This window comes from Marmota marmota, unplaced genomic scaffold, assembly GCF_001458135.2.
Source record: "Marmota marmota marmota unplaced genomic scaffold, marMar, whole genome shotgun sequence".
NCBI lineage: Eukaryota > Metazoa > Chordata > Mammalia > Rodentia > Sciuridae > Marmota > Marmota marmota.
Window position 1 is genome coordinate 1,420,803 of NW_025999891.1, and position 17,827 is coordinate 1,438,629.

A 17,827-nucleotide genomic window follows, 5' to 3' on the forward strand; every position below is an offset into this window, starting at 1 on the left:
TACGATGGGAAAGACTAGCTGAGCCACAGAACCCAGAAGACGACAGTGTTAGCAAAAGGCAGCATGGATCAATACAGGCCCAAACAATTCTGAGTATTCATCTAAGTTGAAATTTGAAAAGCGGCTGTCGAACTTGGCGACTTGGACGGGTAACTTTCATCAGTTTTCTATAGTGATCAGAGGACTGTCTGATTGGAGAGGGCTAGTGGGAGGTACGGAAATGAAACAGGGGAAAGGAACAACTCTACGAAAGTTTGGGTGTGGATGGGGGAAGAGGAGGAGACAATGTGGCCGCAGGTGGACGAGGGGGGGGTCGTTTGTTTTGTTTTCTTAATTAGAAAAGTGAGCCTGTTTAAATGACAACGAAAAAATCCTTTCAGGAAGCACTGAGAGAGACCCTAGGCTGTCCTCCCCACGGTCCTCCACTTCTCCCCCTCCAGCGTTCCTTCCCCATAGCCTGCGGCTCCCTCCCGCTCCGCTCCCCACAGTTCCGGGCCTACAGCCTCCCGAAGCCACCGGCTCGGTTTCCAGATGTCTTCTCACCGCAATGGCCCCCTCGCTCAACGGTCCGACCATGGTTCCAGGGCTCTAACTCCCGCGCTCGCGCTCCTCGGCTCCCCAACTTCACTACCGGGGTCCCGCGGGCTGTGCAGCGATTGGCCGGAGAAACTGTGCGCGCCACTCCCGCCCCCGACGTGTGCGCGACGCTGGGGCGGGCCTAGGCGCCGAGCAGCCACCGCATTGGTCGAGGCTCGATGGGCGGTCCACGTGATTCGCCCGTGGTTGGGTCCGAGGCCAGGTGGCGGGATGGCGGGTTCTGGGGGTGAGGCATAGATCCAAATTGCGCGCGCAGTGATTGGCGGGAGCCCCTGAAGGCGCTGGCGCCCTCTTCAAGGTCCTTTCGCAGCGGGGTTTCGGAAGCGTACCCGCCAAGGCCTTTGGCGGATGGGCCGCAGGGTAGCCCAGAGAATAGAGTTGTTTTCTGATAACGGTTCTAAATATAGTCAAAGCAGTGACCTGGTTCTTTCGGCAACCCACTGCAGGCCTCCCGCCCGTGCCAGGCCCAGAGCTTGGCACCGTGGGATCCCTGAAGGTAAAGAAGCCTCAGATGTGAGCACAGTCTGTTTGGGGAATTTCTACCCAGAGGAGCCCACACTCAAGGTAGACAAGGTATGGGCCCCCAGTGCGATGCATCACAGGTGGAAAATCAGGAAGGCAACCCAGACGAGGTGCCATTTGAACCGAATCCAGTAAGTGTGGGTATTTGCCAGGTGGACTCCAAATGACTGTGGATTCTGGAAGAACAAATGGCCTATGCAAAAACATTGGAGAGAGGAAATTACCTGGCAAGCCTGGGAATAACAATGAGTAGCTCAGTATGGTAGGATACCGAGGAAGAGGAGAATTAGAAAGTAAGCCAAAGATCAAATAATGACGAATTTGTAGTGGGTTTCCCTGTATGCTAGGAGGAATGAATTGACAGAGGACTGAGGTCTCTCCCAATGTGCGGAGTAGATTTGAAAGGGAAGGAAGGATGGGATTGAGGGGATGGAGGCTGTTATAACACTCTGGAAAGAATCCTCCAATGAGCTGTGAGTGGCATAGGCCTGTGATCCCAGTTACTCAGGAGGCTGAGGCAGGAGGATCACAGATTCAAAGCCAACCTGGGCAATTTAGCCAGAGACAGACAGACACACATACACACACACGATGGTGAGAGCTTTGATGGAAAGAATGATCTGGAGATTGAAGCAGAAAACTGATTTATGGAGAGAAATATTTAACTTAATAGTTGCTAGTGTGAGTGGAAAATAAAATCTGGAGTGACTTGGGCAACTAGGGAAGATGGAAATAAAGAAGGACTGGGATGGTAGCTATCTACTGTAATCTGATTGTCTTTGTATAACCACTACCTACCATAATTCCTGGAACAAAGTAGGCTTTTGATAAATGTTTCTGACTGAGTTTGTTGAGTGGATTGGCATGACAAAATATTGATCCTTCTTCAGCATATGAACAATTACAATAGAAGACCATAAGGATCGATTTTGTTGCTTTACATTTGCTTGGATGAAATCTTGATTTTCTAGAATTATGCATTTGTAGAAATCTGAATTCTTCATTTCTTACTCACTTTACAGACCTGAAATAGAATGGATCTGCCTGTGGATGAATGGAAATCATACCTATTTCAGAAGTGGACTTTACTCCCGAAGTCTGTTCAGGTCACCATTTCCAAAGCAAAGACTTTGAGTGATATCTTTCTTCACTCCTCTTCGCTTCTTCAGTAAGTGAATGGAAGCTTTAACCAGGAAAGTTTCAATCTGAGAAATGTTCTCTTTTGTCATTTGCTGTGAAGTAATATTCTTTGATGGAAAGGTTAAATAACTTCAGATTTATGTATTTTAGGGAATTTAGCAGATCTTGCTATGTGATAATTTATTGAACATAGAAAACTAATTGATGTGAGTTTTGGGAGAAGAGTAACATGATCTGATTATATTTTAAAACAGAGATTAGCAAAACTACAGCCCAAAAGGTAAATCCATCCCACTTCCTGTTTTGTGTAGCCCACAACTAGTAATGGTTTTTACAGATAAACAGTTGCAATTGATTTGATGATAAGGAACACAGGCTTTGTACACTAAGCAAAATGGTGCCCATTTAAAAAAAAAAAAAAAAAAAGAATTTCAGTTTTCGCAATAGTAGACCTGAATTATAAAAAATTGTTATCTATTATAATTATATTTTGAATTTTGTCAATAAAAAGGTTTGGGAAATTAATTTTTGTTATGTAAGTACCTTTGTAAGAGCTTTGGTTTTGTCTCTTGGCTCACAAAGCCTAAATATTTACTCTCTGGCCTATACCAAAAAAGTTTGCTGACCATTGTTTTAAAGGAATACTCTGACTGCTGTGTTGAGGATAGACAGGAGAGTAGCAAGGGTGGGAGCAGAGAGGACTGGAGGGCAGTTGTATTAACCCAGGTGAGAGACAAGATGATGATAACTTGGGCCAGTGTGGCAGTTGTCGGGAAGGGGAGAAGCAACTGGATTCTGAGGTATAGATTTAATAGCTTTCCTGACATGTGGCATGTAGTGTGTTAGAGAATGTAAAAAGCAACTCTCTGGAAGTAGAAGAATGACATTGTCATCACTAGGGAAAGCTACAGAGGTGGCTGTTTCAGAAAGGAAGACGAGGGCTTGATATTGGAGTTTTAGATATCTAGTAGACTCCCTCAGCTAAGAATGTTTTGTTTTGTTTTGTTTGCTCGTTTTACAGATTACATTTGCAATTGGTGATATCTAAATGAGTGTGGAGTTTAGGAGAGAGGCCTGGGGTAGAGATACAAATATGAAAGTTGAGCCAAGTACGCTGGTGCACGCCTTTAATCCCAGCAGCTCAGGAAGCTGAGGTAGGAGGAGCACGAGTTCAAAGCTAGCCTTAGCAACTTAGCAAGGCCCTAAACAACTCAGTGAGACTATGTCTCTAAAAATATTAAAAAAAAAAAAAAAAAAAGGGCTGGGGATGAGGCTTAGTGAATGCCCTGTCTTCAGTGTATACACACACACACACACACACACACACAAAAATATTAATGTTGAACATGGCTTTAAGAGCTGTGAATCTGGATAAGTTCACCAAGCAAGAAGGTATAGATACTTATTGCATATGATACACTTTGATATTTTCCCTTCTACTTATCTCATTTTAAAAATGCTAATCAGGACCCACTAAATTAATTTCATGACCCACTGAGTCATGACCTATAGTTTGAAAAATAATATCTAAAGCTCTACAGGATCTGTGGATTTCCTTTGCAGAATTTCCAAAAATAGAAAACTGCTGGTAAAACTTTGGAAAATAGATAGCTGTCCCAATACAGTTTATTCACAGCAAAATGTAATAATCAATGAGAATTGACAGCAATATAAATTAAAGAAGAGATTTCCTGTTTAATATTGAATTCCTTAAGACTCCAGCATGGGTTTTCTTTCCTGTTTACTGTATTCTCAACTGAGGTGGTCACATTCACACCTATGACTTCAGTTATCTCCTATATACTGATCACCTTTAAAATCATTATCTCAAACCCTTACCTCTGTTCTGAGACTCAGATATCTGAATCCAGCTGACTACTTGAAAGTCTCAAAGATACTTAAAATCCAGCTGGGTACGGTGCCGCATGCCTGTAATCCCAGTGGCTTGGGAGGCTGAGACAGGAGGATCACAAGTTCAAAGCCAGCCTCAGCAAAAGCAAGACACCAAGCAACTCAGTGAGAACCTATTTCTAAATAAAATACAAAATAGGACTGGGGATGTGGCTCAGTGGTCAAGTGCCCCTGAGTTCAATTACAAGTACCCCCCCCAAAAAAAAGATACTTAAAATCCAATGTATTCAAAACCAAACTCAGGATCCCACCCTCAAAATTATATTCCCTTTCAGTGATTCCTATCTTAGTGAATTGCATTAGCTTGTTTTTATTCATTATATTCAACAAGAAACCTAAGAGCCATTCCATATTAAACACTGAACTCATGATCTTCCCCCATGCTATGTCATATCATCTTATGTAATCTCTTAATGAATTGCACTATATCTGTCCAGAAACCTAGGAGTCATGTCTAATCTTTCCCTTTCCCTCACATCCCACATTATTCTCAAATCTTGTCTATTGTAGTACTGTGAATGCTATGTTTCTTTGGCATATGTACTTTTGCTTCTGGATAGGATATGATAGATCACAGAAGGCAACACTCTCAATGCAATTATAAATCTTTTATTTAATAAATGTTTTTAAAGATATAAGATAGCAACAAGAGCTAGAGGGACTAAAATTTCAGAGAGGGACAACTTCTTCCTAGGTGATCATTTTTTAGCATTTTCTTTCTTGGGATAATTTCAGGCCAAGGATCAGGCTGGACCCTAGCAGAGGAACTGTCCTGGAGGAAACGGAAGCCAAAAGACTCTATCTCAAAAAATAAAAAGAACTGGGGGATAGATAGCTTAGTGGTAGAGCACCTCTGGGTTCAGTCTCCAGTATCCCAAAAAACAAAACAAAATACTCTATATGTGCAAATGTACACAAAAGTGACCAATAATTAATCAGAAGAAAAATAAATAAATATTAGAAACAGACCAACTCATGTCCACATATAGGAGTTTGTAAGCAGGAATTTAAAATAACTATAATTAATATATTTAAGAAAATAGAAGGCTGAGATATTGTGTCCATCTACAACTAAAAAAAATTTTAAAAAGAAAATAGAGGAAAAAATGGACAAAGTAGACAAAAAAAGATGGAATTCAATGAAATATTGGAATCCATAAAAAGAACAACAAGCCAGACAATGTGGCACACACCTCCAATCCCAACTACTCAGGAGGATCACTGGAACTCAAAGAGTTCAAGGCCAGCCTGGGCAACATAGTTAGATCCTCATCTCAAAACAACAATAAAAGATTCAGGGCTGGGGATGTGGCTCGAGCGGTAGCGTGCTCGCCTGGCATGCATGCGGCCCGGGTTCGGTCCTTAGCACCACATACCAACAAAGATGTTGTGTCCGCCGAGAATTGAAAAATAAATATTAAAAAAAAATTCTTTAAAAAAGATTCAGATGTACTTCTAGAACTGAAAAATACTCATTTTAATTTGAACACTTCTGATTATTAGTGAAATAATGCTATTTTTCTGACATAACCCATTTGTATTTCTTCTATGAATTGGTTATTTGTGTTCTTTGCCCATATTTTCAATAGGTCATCTTTCTCTTATAAATGTATAGATCTTCATAAATCTGGCTATATGATTATTTGCTATATTTGTTGTTAATTTTCCTCCTAGTCTGTTTTATCTTTTAGCCCTTTTTATTGTGTCTCACCATACAGTCAGCCCTCCATATCCATGGGTCCTGTATCCATGGATTCACCAAAACTTGGATGGGAAACATTTGGGGGGATCCCCAGAAAGTCTCAAAAAGCAAAATTTGAATTGCGCCAAAAACTATACTTAATCCACACAAATGACATGATGTATGGCAAACCCTGCAGTAGCTTCCTGCCATTTCACAAAATCAAATCTCAATCTCTCTCCAGCACTCAGTGTTTGAGCATTGTTTGCTGCGTGTCTGGGCATCTTGCTCATGTAATATGTAATTAGGCCTATGGTGTTTATCAGTCCTAAGATGTACAGAATTCTTTTTTCTTATCATAGTTCCCTAAAGCATATAGCGTAACAGCTATTTATAGAGCTTTTATGCTGTTAGATATTGTAAGTAATCTAGAGATGATTTAAAGCATAAGGAATGATGTGCATAGTTATATGCAAATACTACATCATTTGATATAAGATACTTTAGCACCTGCAGATTTTATTATCTGCAGGGGCGCTGGAACCAATGCCCCTCGGGAAACAAGGGATGACAGTATATAAATTATGTGTATTTGTTTTAGCGTTTATAGCTGGCTTTTTTTATAACATTTTTTTTTTTAGTTGTAGTTGGACACAACACCTTTATTTCACTTGCTTATTTTTGTATGTGGTGCTGAGGATCAAACCCGGGGTCTCGCACGCGAGAGGCGAGCACTCTACTGCTGAGTCACAACCCCAGCCCCCTTTATAACTTTTATGTTATGTGTCTTGCTTAGTTAGGGTGGTCTACTTTTCCCCAGAATTACAAAGCTACTGGATTTCTCCTAATTTTTTTGATAGTTTTATGCCTTTTTTTTTTTTTTTTTGGCCATACTTGGGATGGAACCTAGGGGTGCTCATCCCTTTCTTTTCTTTGTTTTTTTTGAGAGAGGGCGGGGGTGGGGGGCTGCAAGTTGCCCAGCTGGCCTCAAACTTGTGATCCTCCTGCCTCAGCCTCCTGAGTCACTGGGATTATAGGCATGCACCACTACAAGCAGTTTATGCTTTACTTTAAAAAAAATTTTTTTTTTTAGTTGTACATGGACAGTGCCTCACAAGTGCTAGGCAAGCGCTCTACCACTGAGCCACAACCCCAGCCCCTATGCTTTATTTATTTATTTAGTTAGTTAGTTAGTTGTAGATGGACACAATATCTTTATCTTTGTTTATTTATTTTTAGGTGGTGCTGAGGATCAAACCCAATGCCTCATGCTTGCAAGGCAAGTGCTGTACCTCTGAGCTACAACCTCAGCCCACCCCTATGCTTTCTTTTAACTCTGTAATCCATCTGCAGCTTTGTAGAGATATAATTGAAAAATAAAAGTTATTATATATTTAAGGTATACAATATGAAATTATGATTCATGTACATATCTGTATGACGTGAAGGAGTATTCTAACCCCCCCCATAAACAGTTTTATCACAGCATTTATTGAATGGTCCAACCTTTCCCCAATGCTTCAAAATGCCGTACTTATTGAATCATTATTATATTTCTACTTACCATAACCAAAGGGTTTTAATTACCATGACTTTACAGTATCATTTCAGGACTCTGTTCAGTTTCAAGTAACCGAAACTCAGCTCAAATTATGAAACTGATAGCTATGAAACTAGGATGTGCAAAAGCAGATCTATTTTCAGACTGGGTTGTTATCCAGAGGCTCAGAGGATTTCATCAGACTCCATATTTTTTCATCTCAGACTCTGCATCTGGTGGATGCTGTAACTATTTGCAGCCTTGGACACACCCTGATTGCTAAATAGCTCCAAGGAAAGAGGCCATCTTTCTGGCATATTTCAGCAAAAGTTCTGAGTTGAGCTCAGAGTAACCTAACTGATCATATGCAATAACATTCACATTCCTTCAAATACAGATGTGTGGTTCCCTCCAATTTCCAGACCCTATTGTGATGTTGAGGTCAATCCTACTTCAACCCAAGGAATGATTTGTCCACTGAGATTTGCCAGAGGTAGGAGGAAGAGCCACTAAAAAGCAGGGAACTTTGTAGTATAAATGTGACTTAGCTATCTGTTAAGCCAAGTTTCCCCACATATATACATAGTCATTGTGCTTTTCTAAGAATATCTTGACTATGGTATATGCATTTCCCCCATGTGAACTTTAGAATTGGTTTGTCAAATTCCATAAAAAATGTCATTGGGTTTTTGATTGGGATTGTGTTGAATTTATAGATTCATTTAGGGAGACCTGACATGTTTACAATATTAAATTTCTTCATCCAAGTAAAGAGTTGTCTTGCCATTTATTTAGGTTTTCTTTTATGTGCTTAAGTAAAGTTTTATAGTTTTCTTTATATAGGTCTTGCACATTTCCTGTTAGATTTATTCTTACTTTGTTGTAAGGTAATCCTTCCCCCTCCCATAACATTCTCTAATTGGTGATTTGAAATGTAAATAAAAGAAATTCTTTATTATCTTAGAGCTGGCCACCCAACTGTACTTTCATGTTACTTCATCATTATTATTCTAATCCACTTGGAATATTTAGGTTGAGTAACTATATTTGTAAATAGTTATCCTCATTTTCAATATTTGTACCTCTTATTTTACTTTTTAATTTCATAGCTTTAGTTCAACCTTTAGTACAATGTTGAATAGTTATAGCCATTTAGGATAATTACCATTGATTTGTGGTATATACCATTTAAGGAATACCATTCAGTTTAAGGAAGTTGCCCTATATTCTTCTTCTTTTTTTATGGGGTGCAGTACCAGGGATTGAACTCAAGGGCACTTCATCACTGAGCCACATCCCCAGCCCTATTTTGTATTTTTTTTTTTTTTAGAGATAGGGTCTCACTGAGTTGCTTAGCGCTTCACTTTTGCTAAGGCTGGCTTTGAACTCTCAATCCTCCTGCCTCAGCCTCCTGAGCCACTGGGTTTACAGGTCTGTACCACCATGCCAGGTGCCCTATATTCTTTTGTGTGGGGATTGAACACAGGATGCTCTATCACTAAGTTATACCCCAGCCCTTTTTTATTTTTATTTTTTATTTTTATTTTTTATTTTTAAAGAGAGAGAGAGAGAGAGAATTTTTTAATATTTATTTTTTAGTTTTCGGCGGACACAACATCTTTGTTTGTATGTGGTGCTGAGGATTGAACCCGGGACGCACACATGCCAGGCGAGCGTGCTACCGCTTGAGCCACATCCCCAGCCCCCTTTTTTATTTTTAGTAAAAATAAATGAATAAAAAATTAAGTTGCTAAGCCTGACTTTGAACTTGTGATTCTCCTGAGCTGCTGAGATTATGGGTGAGAGCCACATCACCTGGCCTTTTTTTTTTTTTTGTAATTTTGAGACAAGGTCTTGCTAAACAGGTATTACAGGCCTGCATCACTGCACCTAGCTTGTATAATAATATTCTTAACAAAAAAGTATTGAATCTGATTCTAATCATGAGGAAATAATGAGACTAAACCAGAATGTGGAACATATTCCTGGTCTTGAGTCTTCAAAAATGTTACTGATTAAAAAGAATTGGCCAGACACTGTGGCACACACTTAAAATCCTAGCAACTCAGGAAACTGATGCTGGAGGATCACAAGTTCAAGACCAACCTCAGCAATTTAACAAGACCCTGTCTCAAAATAAAAGGGGGTGGGGGAGATGTGGCTCAGTGGTAGAGCACGCCTGAATTCAATCCAAGTACCACTAAAAAAAAAAAAAAAAAATTCAATGCTTCAATACAACCTTAATCCTGGATAGGGTTGACATGAAAAAAAGATATAAAGGACATTTTAAGAATAATAGGGAAGCAGGCACAGTGGCATACGCCTATAATCCCAGCAACCCAGGATGCTGAGACAAGAGGATTGCAAGTTCAAAGCCAGCCTCAGCAAGTAAGTGAGGCCCTCAGCAACTTAGCCAGACCCTGTCTCAAAATAAAAAATAAAAGGACTGGCGGGGGCTGGGGCTGTAGCTCAGTTGGTGAATGCTTGCCTTGCATGAATGAGGCACTGGGTTCCATCATTAGCACCGTATAAAAATAAACATTAAAATAAAGGCCTGCTGTCCATCTACAACTACAAAAATATTTTTAAAAAAAAAAAGACCTGGGGATGCAGTTTAGTGGGTTCAATCCCCAGTACCCCCCCCCCAAAAAAAAGAAAAGAATAATAGGGAAAATGTAAATTTAGATGATATTTGAATTTGTGTTAATTTTTTTTTAGTGATAATGATATTGTATTTATATAACAGAATATCCTTTATCTTAGCAGAGGCCTGCAAATATTTAGAGGTGAAATTCAATAATGGCTATACTTACTTTCAAATGGTTCAGAGGAAAACAATATGTTTACCTGGATGTGTGCCAGTTATTAAACTACTATTTCCAATCTCAAACTTCTGATTGAGTACTTCTGTACTCTATGACTGGGACTGAAATTTTCTGCTTTGCCAACTGATTCCATAAGAGATTGCTTCTGTAGGGCTCCAGAGAAAGAAGTCAAGACTGGGGGAATAAGGTACTTGGTTCATCTGTATGAATCCACATGTAAAAGGATGAAACTGGACCTTTATTTTACACTATGTCTACACACACACACATAAATTCAAATTGAATAAAGAAAATTTAAGTGCTAAAACAGTAAAACTCTTAAAAGAAAACATGAGAAAAAAAATCTTCATGATATTGGACTTGGCAATGATTCCTTGGACATGATACCAAAAACAAGCTACAAGAGAAAAAAATAAAGTAGACTTCATCAAAATTTATTTTTTGTGCATCAAAGGATTATCAAGAGAGTAAAAAGACACACAAAATGGGAGAAAAATACTTGCAGATCACTTATCTGATAAGGGATCCAGAATACATAAAAATACATAAATACTCCTACAACTCAACAACAGAAAATCCAGTTAAAAAATAGGCAAGGACTTGAGTTAAACTTGGTACCTGAAGAAAAGAATGAATTATTGCAGCTTAGTTTTTAATTATACCAAAGAATAATTATAAAACATGAGTTTGTAATTATTTTGATCTAAAATTCAAAAAATATCTATGTTATGCAAAAACAGTTTTGCTATTCTTGCTGTTTACCACAACCATTTCATCGGAACTAGGATTTTCAGGTTTAACCTAACTTAAAACAAAAACAAATAAGAATAGATTCTATAGTGAGCTAGGTATGGTGGCTCCTGCCTGTAATTCCAGCAACTCTGGAGACTGAGGCAGGAAGATTGCATATTTGAGTCCAGCCTGGGCAATTTAGCAAGACACTGTCTCAAAATAAAAAATTAAAGGTACTGGGGTTGTGACTCAGTGGTAGAGTGCTCCTGGGTTCAATCCACAGTATCAAAAAAAGGATATGCTCTATGAAGATATACATGGGAATATTATCCCCATATGTTCTGAACTGGAGTAAATTTAGGACAGGCAATCAAGCATACCTTTTTTTATTATTATTTTTTTAGTTGTAGGTGGACACAATACCTTTATTTTGTTTATATGTGGTGCTGAGGATTGAACCCAGGGCCTCGTACGTGCTAGATGAGTATTCTACTGCTAAGCCACAACCCCAGCCCACAAGCATACCTTTTGAATTAACTAAAATCTTTCCTAATTTTTTTTGTGTTGTGATTTTGTCTATTATATTTAAATATTAATTCACATTTAATAGTAACAATTTTTAACTTATACACAGCAAAGACAATTTTTTTAAAATATACTATATACATACATAGAAGCAGCATACCAAATCACAGTGTAAAAGGAGGTTTTTTTGTTTGTTTGTTTTGTTTTTGCAGTGCTGGGGATTAAACCCACAGCCTATTGCATGCTAGTCAAGTGCTCTACCATTGAGCTACACCTCTAGCCCATAGAAGGTATTTTTTATTATTGGTTCTTGAAAACAAAAATTTTAAAGCCATATATAAGCATTCTGTAGGGTTTTTTTTTTTTTTTTTTTGTAGTTGTACATGGACAGAATGCCTTTATTTTATTTGTTTATTTTTATATACTGCTGCGGATTTAACCCACTGCCTCATGCATTCTTGGCAAGTGATCTGCCACTAAGTTACAGCCCCTGCCCCATTCTTCCAAGAATTGCTTAAGAGAATTTTTATTTTTCATATCATCTTTGTTTCTACTTTTGTTATTCATATTTTACTCTATGGCATTATAGTTAAAGAGCATAGTACAGGTTATTCTATACTGTTTCTCTTTATTGGAAAGAAGGATGTATTCTCTATTACTAATGTATGTGTGTATTTATATGTTAAATCAACTTTATTAATTCTGTTATGTAGAGTACTTGTATACTTATTTTTTTGTTTCTGTTTTGTATTGGACACTGGGGATTGAACCCAAAGGCACTTTACCACTGAGCTACATCCCCAACACTTTTGTTTTTTCATTTTCTTTTTCTTTCTTTCTTTTTTTTTTTTTAATATTTATTTATTTAGTTAGTTATTGGCAGACACAACATCTTTGTTTGTATGTGGTGCTGAGGATCGAACCCGGGCCGCACGCATGACAGGCGAGCGCGCTACCACTTGAGCCACATCCCCAGCCCTCTTTTTTTTTTTTTTTTAAAGACAGAATCTTACTACGTTGCTTAAGATCTCACTAAGTCTAAGTTGCTGAGGCTGCCCTTGAACTCTCAATTTTCCTGCCTCAGCCTCCCGATTCCTGAGATTACAGGCATGTGCCACGGCACTCAGCTTGTATACTTACTTTTAAAACTTTTAGAGTTTGAAATAATATCAGACTTGCCAAAATCATACAAAGAATCGCTGTATAATAGCCTTTTTCCAGATGCCCCAGATATTAACAATTCATTACATGTACTTTATGATTCATATCCTGTCTCTCTCTCTGTCTCTCTTTCTCTCCTCGGCCATTAACAAATATTTTCAACACAGTTTAAGTGAAGAATACTCTTTGGTACAAAGAAGCCATGTGTTATGTTATTCTCCACATCCAATCTTCTTTATGATATATGATCCAAAGAATGGTTCATTAATCAATAAATATGAGATAAAGAATAAAACATTAGCATTATTTCAAGAAATCAGAAGAATACCATGAGATGTTTTCCTCCATAACATGTACAGACTTGTATGCTCCAGTGTTCTCAGGCACACATTCTTGTTTCAAGTGTTATGGTTTGGAACTTCCCTTGAAATAACAAATTTCTGTTGTCCCCCCCCCCTTTCTCTCTCCTTCTTCACAAAGACCTGAGGATGAGATATTTTTAAAAAGACTTTCTAGAGACTACCTGGTGGAAAAGGACCCCAATGCTCCCCTTTTCTACAGAGAAAAAGGAAACAATAAATTCCAGGAGAAGGATTATACAGGAGCTGCAGTGCTGTACTCTAAGGTAAAATGCTCCCAGTCCAGCAATTCAACAGAGCATATTTCTGCAGAAGATAGAGCAGTATTACTAAATTTCTAGCCAGATATTTTTGTCTATAAATCGTACATTGGATTTGAAAAAAGTAAATTGACAGAATTCTGCTTTTGGTTGTATTCTGAAACAAAGGGTAGTTCATCTGTCCTGAATTTTTTTCTCTTTTTCCTTTTGTTTTGTGGTACTGGGCATGGAACCCAGGGCCTTGCACATGCTATGCAAGTTCTCTATCATTGAGCCACATCTATGGCCCTTTTATTTGTATTTGTATTTATTTATTAATTTTTTTAATATGAATTTTTTAGTTGTTGGTAGATCTTTATTTTACTCATTTATTTATATATGGTGCTGAGAATCAAACCTGGTGCCTCATACATGCCAGGCAAGTGCTCTACCACTGAGCCACAACTCCAGCTCCTTATTTATTAATATTTTTGAGACAGCATTTTGCTAAGTCGCCCAGCCTGGCCTTGAACTTGCAATCCTCCTGCCTCAGCCTCCCAAGTACCTGGGATTACTGGCATGCCTGCTCCGAATTTCACTAAGAAACTTCTGTTCCTTTATTTCTTCAGACATCTACTTAATATTCCTGACTTAGAGAACAACTAGATTTTAAGTAGCCACAGTGTCAGCTCAGAACCAAAATGACTTAGATTAAGTTTGAAAGGAAAATGAGCTGATTTGCTACAGCCCAGTTGAACTCCATTTTATCGTTTGCAAGTATTTTAAATTATATTAACCATCACTGAGTAGATTTATGAGGAATCATGGCTTGTAACAATCTTACCATTATTGGCCTGCTTCCATGGTAGAAACTAGAATAAGATCCGGAGAGACTTTTTCAATAGTTTTGAAGAGATTTGTATGATCTTAAAGCAAGTACATATCAATCCCTTCCATCAGGTCTGTGATCTTATTTATTAAAAGAATGAGTATAAGCTGGGCATGGTGGCACACACCTGTAACCTCAGCTACTTGGGATGCTAAATTAGGAGAATCACAAGTTCCAGGCCAGCCTGGGCAACTTAGAGTACAAGGGACTGGAGGTGTAGTTCAGTGATAGAGGGCTTGCCTAGCATACGTGAGACCCTGGGTTTGATCCCCAGCACCCCCCACCCCAAAATGTGACTTGAAGGGTGTACCCTTATTCTGAATCTTTAACAGGCCTATACTCAAAGTTTGGAATTAATTTTCCCAAAACTGTCAAACCTATAACAACAGCATCTGCAACTGATAAAAACCCTGCTTTGTAGTGTTATAACAAAGTATTTAACTTTAGTGATTGCTGAGGGAGTAAAATCCATTAGAAATAATGATTTAATGATAAATGGCTTATAGGTTTTGTTTGTTTGCTTGTTTTTGGTTCCAGGGATTGAACCCAGGGGCTCTTAACCACTGAGCTACATCCCCAGTCCTGTTTTTGTATTTTATTTAGAGACAGGGTCTCACTGAGTTGCTAAGCACCTTGCTGTTGCTGAGGCTGGCTTTGAACTCATGATCATCTTGTCTCAGCCTCCCAAGCCTCTGGTATTACAGGCGTGTGCCACTGTGCAGGCTGGCTTAATAGTTATTTAAAACTAATAAAAGCCAGGCATGGTGGCGCACACCTGTAATCCCAGCGTCTTGGGAGACTGAGTCAGGAGGATCATGAGTTCAAAGCCAGTCTCAGCAATGGAGGGGTGCTTAGCAATTCAGTGAGATTCTGTCTCTAAATAAAATACAAAATAGGGCTGGGGATGTGGCTCAGTGATCAAGTGACCCTTAGTTCAGTACAAAAAAAAAAAAAAGAAGAATTAATCTTGTCAGCTTTATACATGTGCATCATAAATGTGATCACATGGAGGGCTGGGGATGTAGCTCAGCAACAGAAGACTTACCTAGTGTGCATGGACCCTGAATTTGATTCCCAGAACCACCACCAAAAAAAAAAAAAAATCTGATCACCTGAAAAATTGTTGAAGGAAAAATAATAAAATAAAAAATTAAGTCAGAAAAAAAAATTGAGTCAAATAAAAGATTAAGGTTGTTTTGGATATGAAGGGAGATGAGCTTCCTATTTCCTAAAGCTAGTGTTTGGGTAATTATGGTGCCCTGCAATTTTCTAGAAAGCTACTATTTTCTTTCTTTTTAAAAATAATACTTGTTGTTTTTGTCTGTGAAAGTAATATATGTTACTTTGGAAAATATAGAGAAGTCTAAAGAGTAAAAAAATCTCATAACCAGTGATAGACACTGTTAACATCTTTGCTTATATCCATCCATCTAGACGGTTTTTCTCTGAAAATATGTTTTCCTTTTACAAAATTGGGGTAATGCTGCACTTACTGTTTGGTAACCTGCTTTTTCCCCTCAACAATTTATTGTGTCCATTTTCTTGTATTATTAAATTTTCCACTAGAACATGATGTTTTACAGCTGGCCTAGTGTTACATTACAGAGAAGAAATGGATTTAATTTAGCATCTAATGTTGACATATGTTTGGTAAAATAGTGCTACACTAAGCACCTTTCTATGTAAATATTTGTATACACTAATTATTTTCTTAGGATAAATCTATAGGATCAAAGGCAATATATTTTTAAGGCCTTTGATACCTGTTGCTGAATTGATCTCTTGGAGAGAACTAGTTGACATGCCTTCTAATAGAGCATGGAATGTTCATTTCATCTCCTAAGTAATACTGGCCATTATGGTTTTATTATTATATCTATTTATTTTTAATAGTAAATATGTTTGCATAGTTAGATTTTAAAAGTTCCGAGAATATACAGTGTAGTCTGCTTCTGCACCCTAGCCACCTCATTGCCCATCCCCATAAATTAACACTGTAACTATCATATTTCTCACACATATAAGTGAATAATCACAGTGGCAGGAGGATTGTTTGAGTCCAAGTGTTCAAGACCAGTCTGGGCAACATAGTGAGACGCTGTCTCTTAAAACAAAATTGATTTTTAATTAAATATAGGGTTAGGGTTAGGACAGGGCCCAGCAGCACATGCCTGTAATCCCAGTGACTCAGGAGGCTGAGGCAAGAGGATTACAAGTTCAAGGCTAGCCTCAGCAACTTAACAAGGCCCTAAGCAACTTAGTGAGACCCTATCTCAAAATGAAAAATAAAAAGGGCTGAGGCCTTGTTTCAAAATGAAAAATAAAATAAAAAGGGTGGTGGTACACACCTATAATCTCAGAGACTTGGGAGGCCGAGGCAGGAGGATCTCAAGTTCAAAGCCAGCCTCAGCAATTTAGCAAGGCCTTAGGCAACTTAGGGAGACCCTGTCTCAAAATAAAAAGGTCTGGGGATGTGGCTCAGTTTTTGTACCTGGGTTCAATCTGTGGTACAAAAAACAAACAAACCACGGACAGAAGTACAGCTCAGTGGTAAAGCACATGACAAGTATGCACAATGCCCTTGGCTTGATCCCCAGCCCCACAAATAAATAAATAATATTCACTCCTACACTCCCAGTCTCATTTTACACAAATGATACCATTCTGTATAAACTGTTCGACACCATATGTTTTGTATTTAACAATAAGTTTGAAGATCATCCCACATCGGTAGGTAAAGAGCTTCTTCATTCTTTTTTAATGGCTACATGATAGTCCATTAAATGGATGTATCATAATTTATTTAACCAGTAGTCTGTAGATGAGTATGTATGTTGCTTCCTATCTTTTGCTATCAAACAATTCTATGATGAGAATTTTTTCATATATTTTGTTTTATACATGTCTGTAAGATAAACTATCATATTTATAGAATCATTTCCTAGAAGAAGAATTGCTGGGTCAATGGAGATTTTGTATGTATACATAAAATGTGTAATAAAGTATTGATATATATTGCTAAATTGCCCTCCATAATCATCAGACCAGTCTGCAGTGCCACTAGCAACTCAATGAGAATGCCTATTATCCCATTCCTTTGCCAACTCAACGTGCTGTTTTATTTATTTATTTATTTTTCTTTGCCAAACTGATATGTGACAGATGATATCTCAGAATGATTTTAATTTGCATTTTGTTATGAATCAGGTTGAGCATGTCCTCATATGTTTTAGAGCCATTTGTATTTCCCAAAAGAACTGTCCATATCATTTGCATATTTTCCTATTGAAAGATTGGTTGTCATCTTATTGATCTGTAGAAACTCTTGATAAAGCAATTAATTCTTGGGCTGGGGCTGTAGCTCAGTGGCAGAGTGCTTGCCTAGCATGTATGAGGCACTGGGTTCAATCCTCAGCACCACATAAAAATTAACAAATAAAATAAAGGCATACTGGGGCTGGGGATGTGGCTCAAGTGGTGACGCACTTGTCTGCCATTCGCGGGGTGCTGGGTTCGATCCTCAGCACCACGTAAAATAAAATAAAGATGTTGTGTCCACCAAAGACTGAAAAATAAATATTAAAAAATTCTCTCTCTTAAAAAAATAAAAATAAAAGGCATACTATCCATACACAACTACAAAAAACTAATTAAAAAGAAATTAACTCTTTGCCTGTAATATGACTTGTAAATTTTTTCCAGTCCA

The 17,827-nt window shown here is 38.2% G+C and overlaps 2 protein-coding genes across 11 annotated transcripts in view; one reads left to right on the top strand and one right to left on the bottom strand.

The window, feature by feature from the left end:
* The window catches only part of Rpa1 (replication protein A1), a 54,481-nt gene extending 53,782 nt beyond the window's left edge, over positions 1–699 (bottom strand). Inside the window, exon 1 of the mRNA XM_015501006.2 lies at positions 544–699. Within this exon, the coding sequence (XP_015356492.1) occupies positions 544–576 (33 nt within the window). The 5' untranslated portion in view covers positions 577–699. The remainder of the gene's footprint in view (positions 1–543) is intronic.
* Positions 700–798: 99 nt separating this feature from the next.
* Positions 799–17,827, top strand: part of Smyd4 (SET and MYND domain containing 4) — a 39,156-nt gene continuing 22,127 nt past the window's right edge. For 2 of the 10 annotated variants that reach the window (XM_015501004.2, XM_015501003.2), the window contains exons 1-3: positions 800–1,170; positions 2,142–2,287; positions 13,115–13,259. In XM_015501004.2, coding sequence (XP_015356490.1) covers positions 2,154–2,287; positions 13,115–13,259 — 279 coding nt within the window. In that variant the 5' untranslated portion in view covers positions 800–1,170; positions 2,142–2,153. Of the gene's footprint in view, positions 1,251–2,141; positions 2,288–3,280; positions 3,414–13,114; positions 13,260–17,827 lie in introns of those variants that run through there. The other 8 variants (XM_048793086.1, XM_048793103.1, XM_048793078.1 and 5 more) reach the window with 8 other exon arrangements.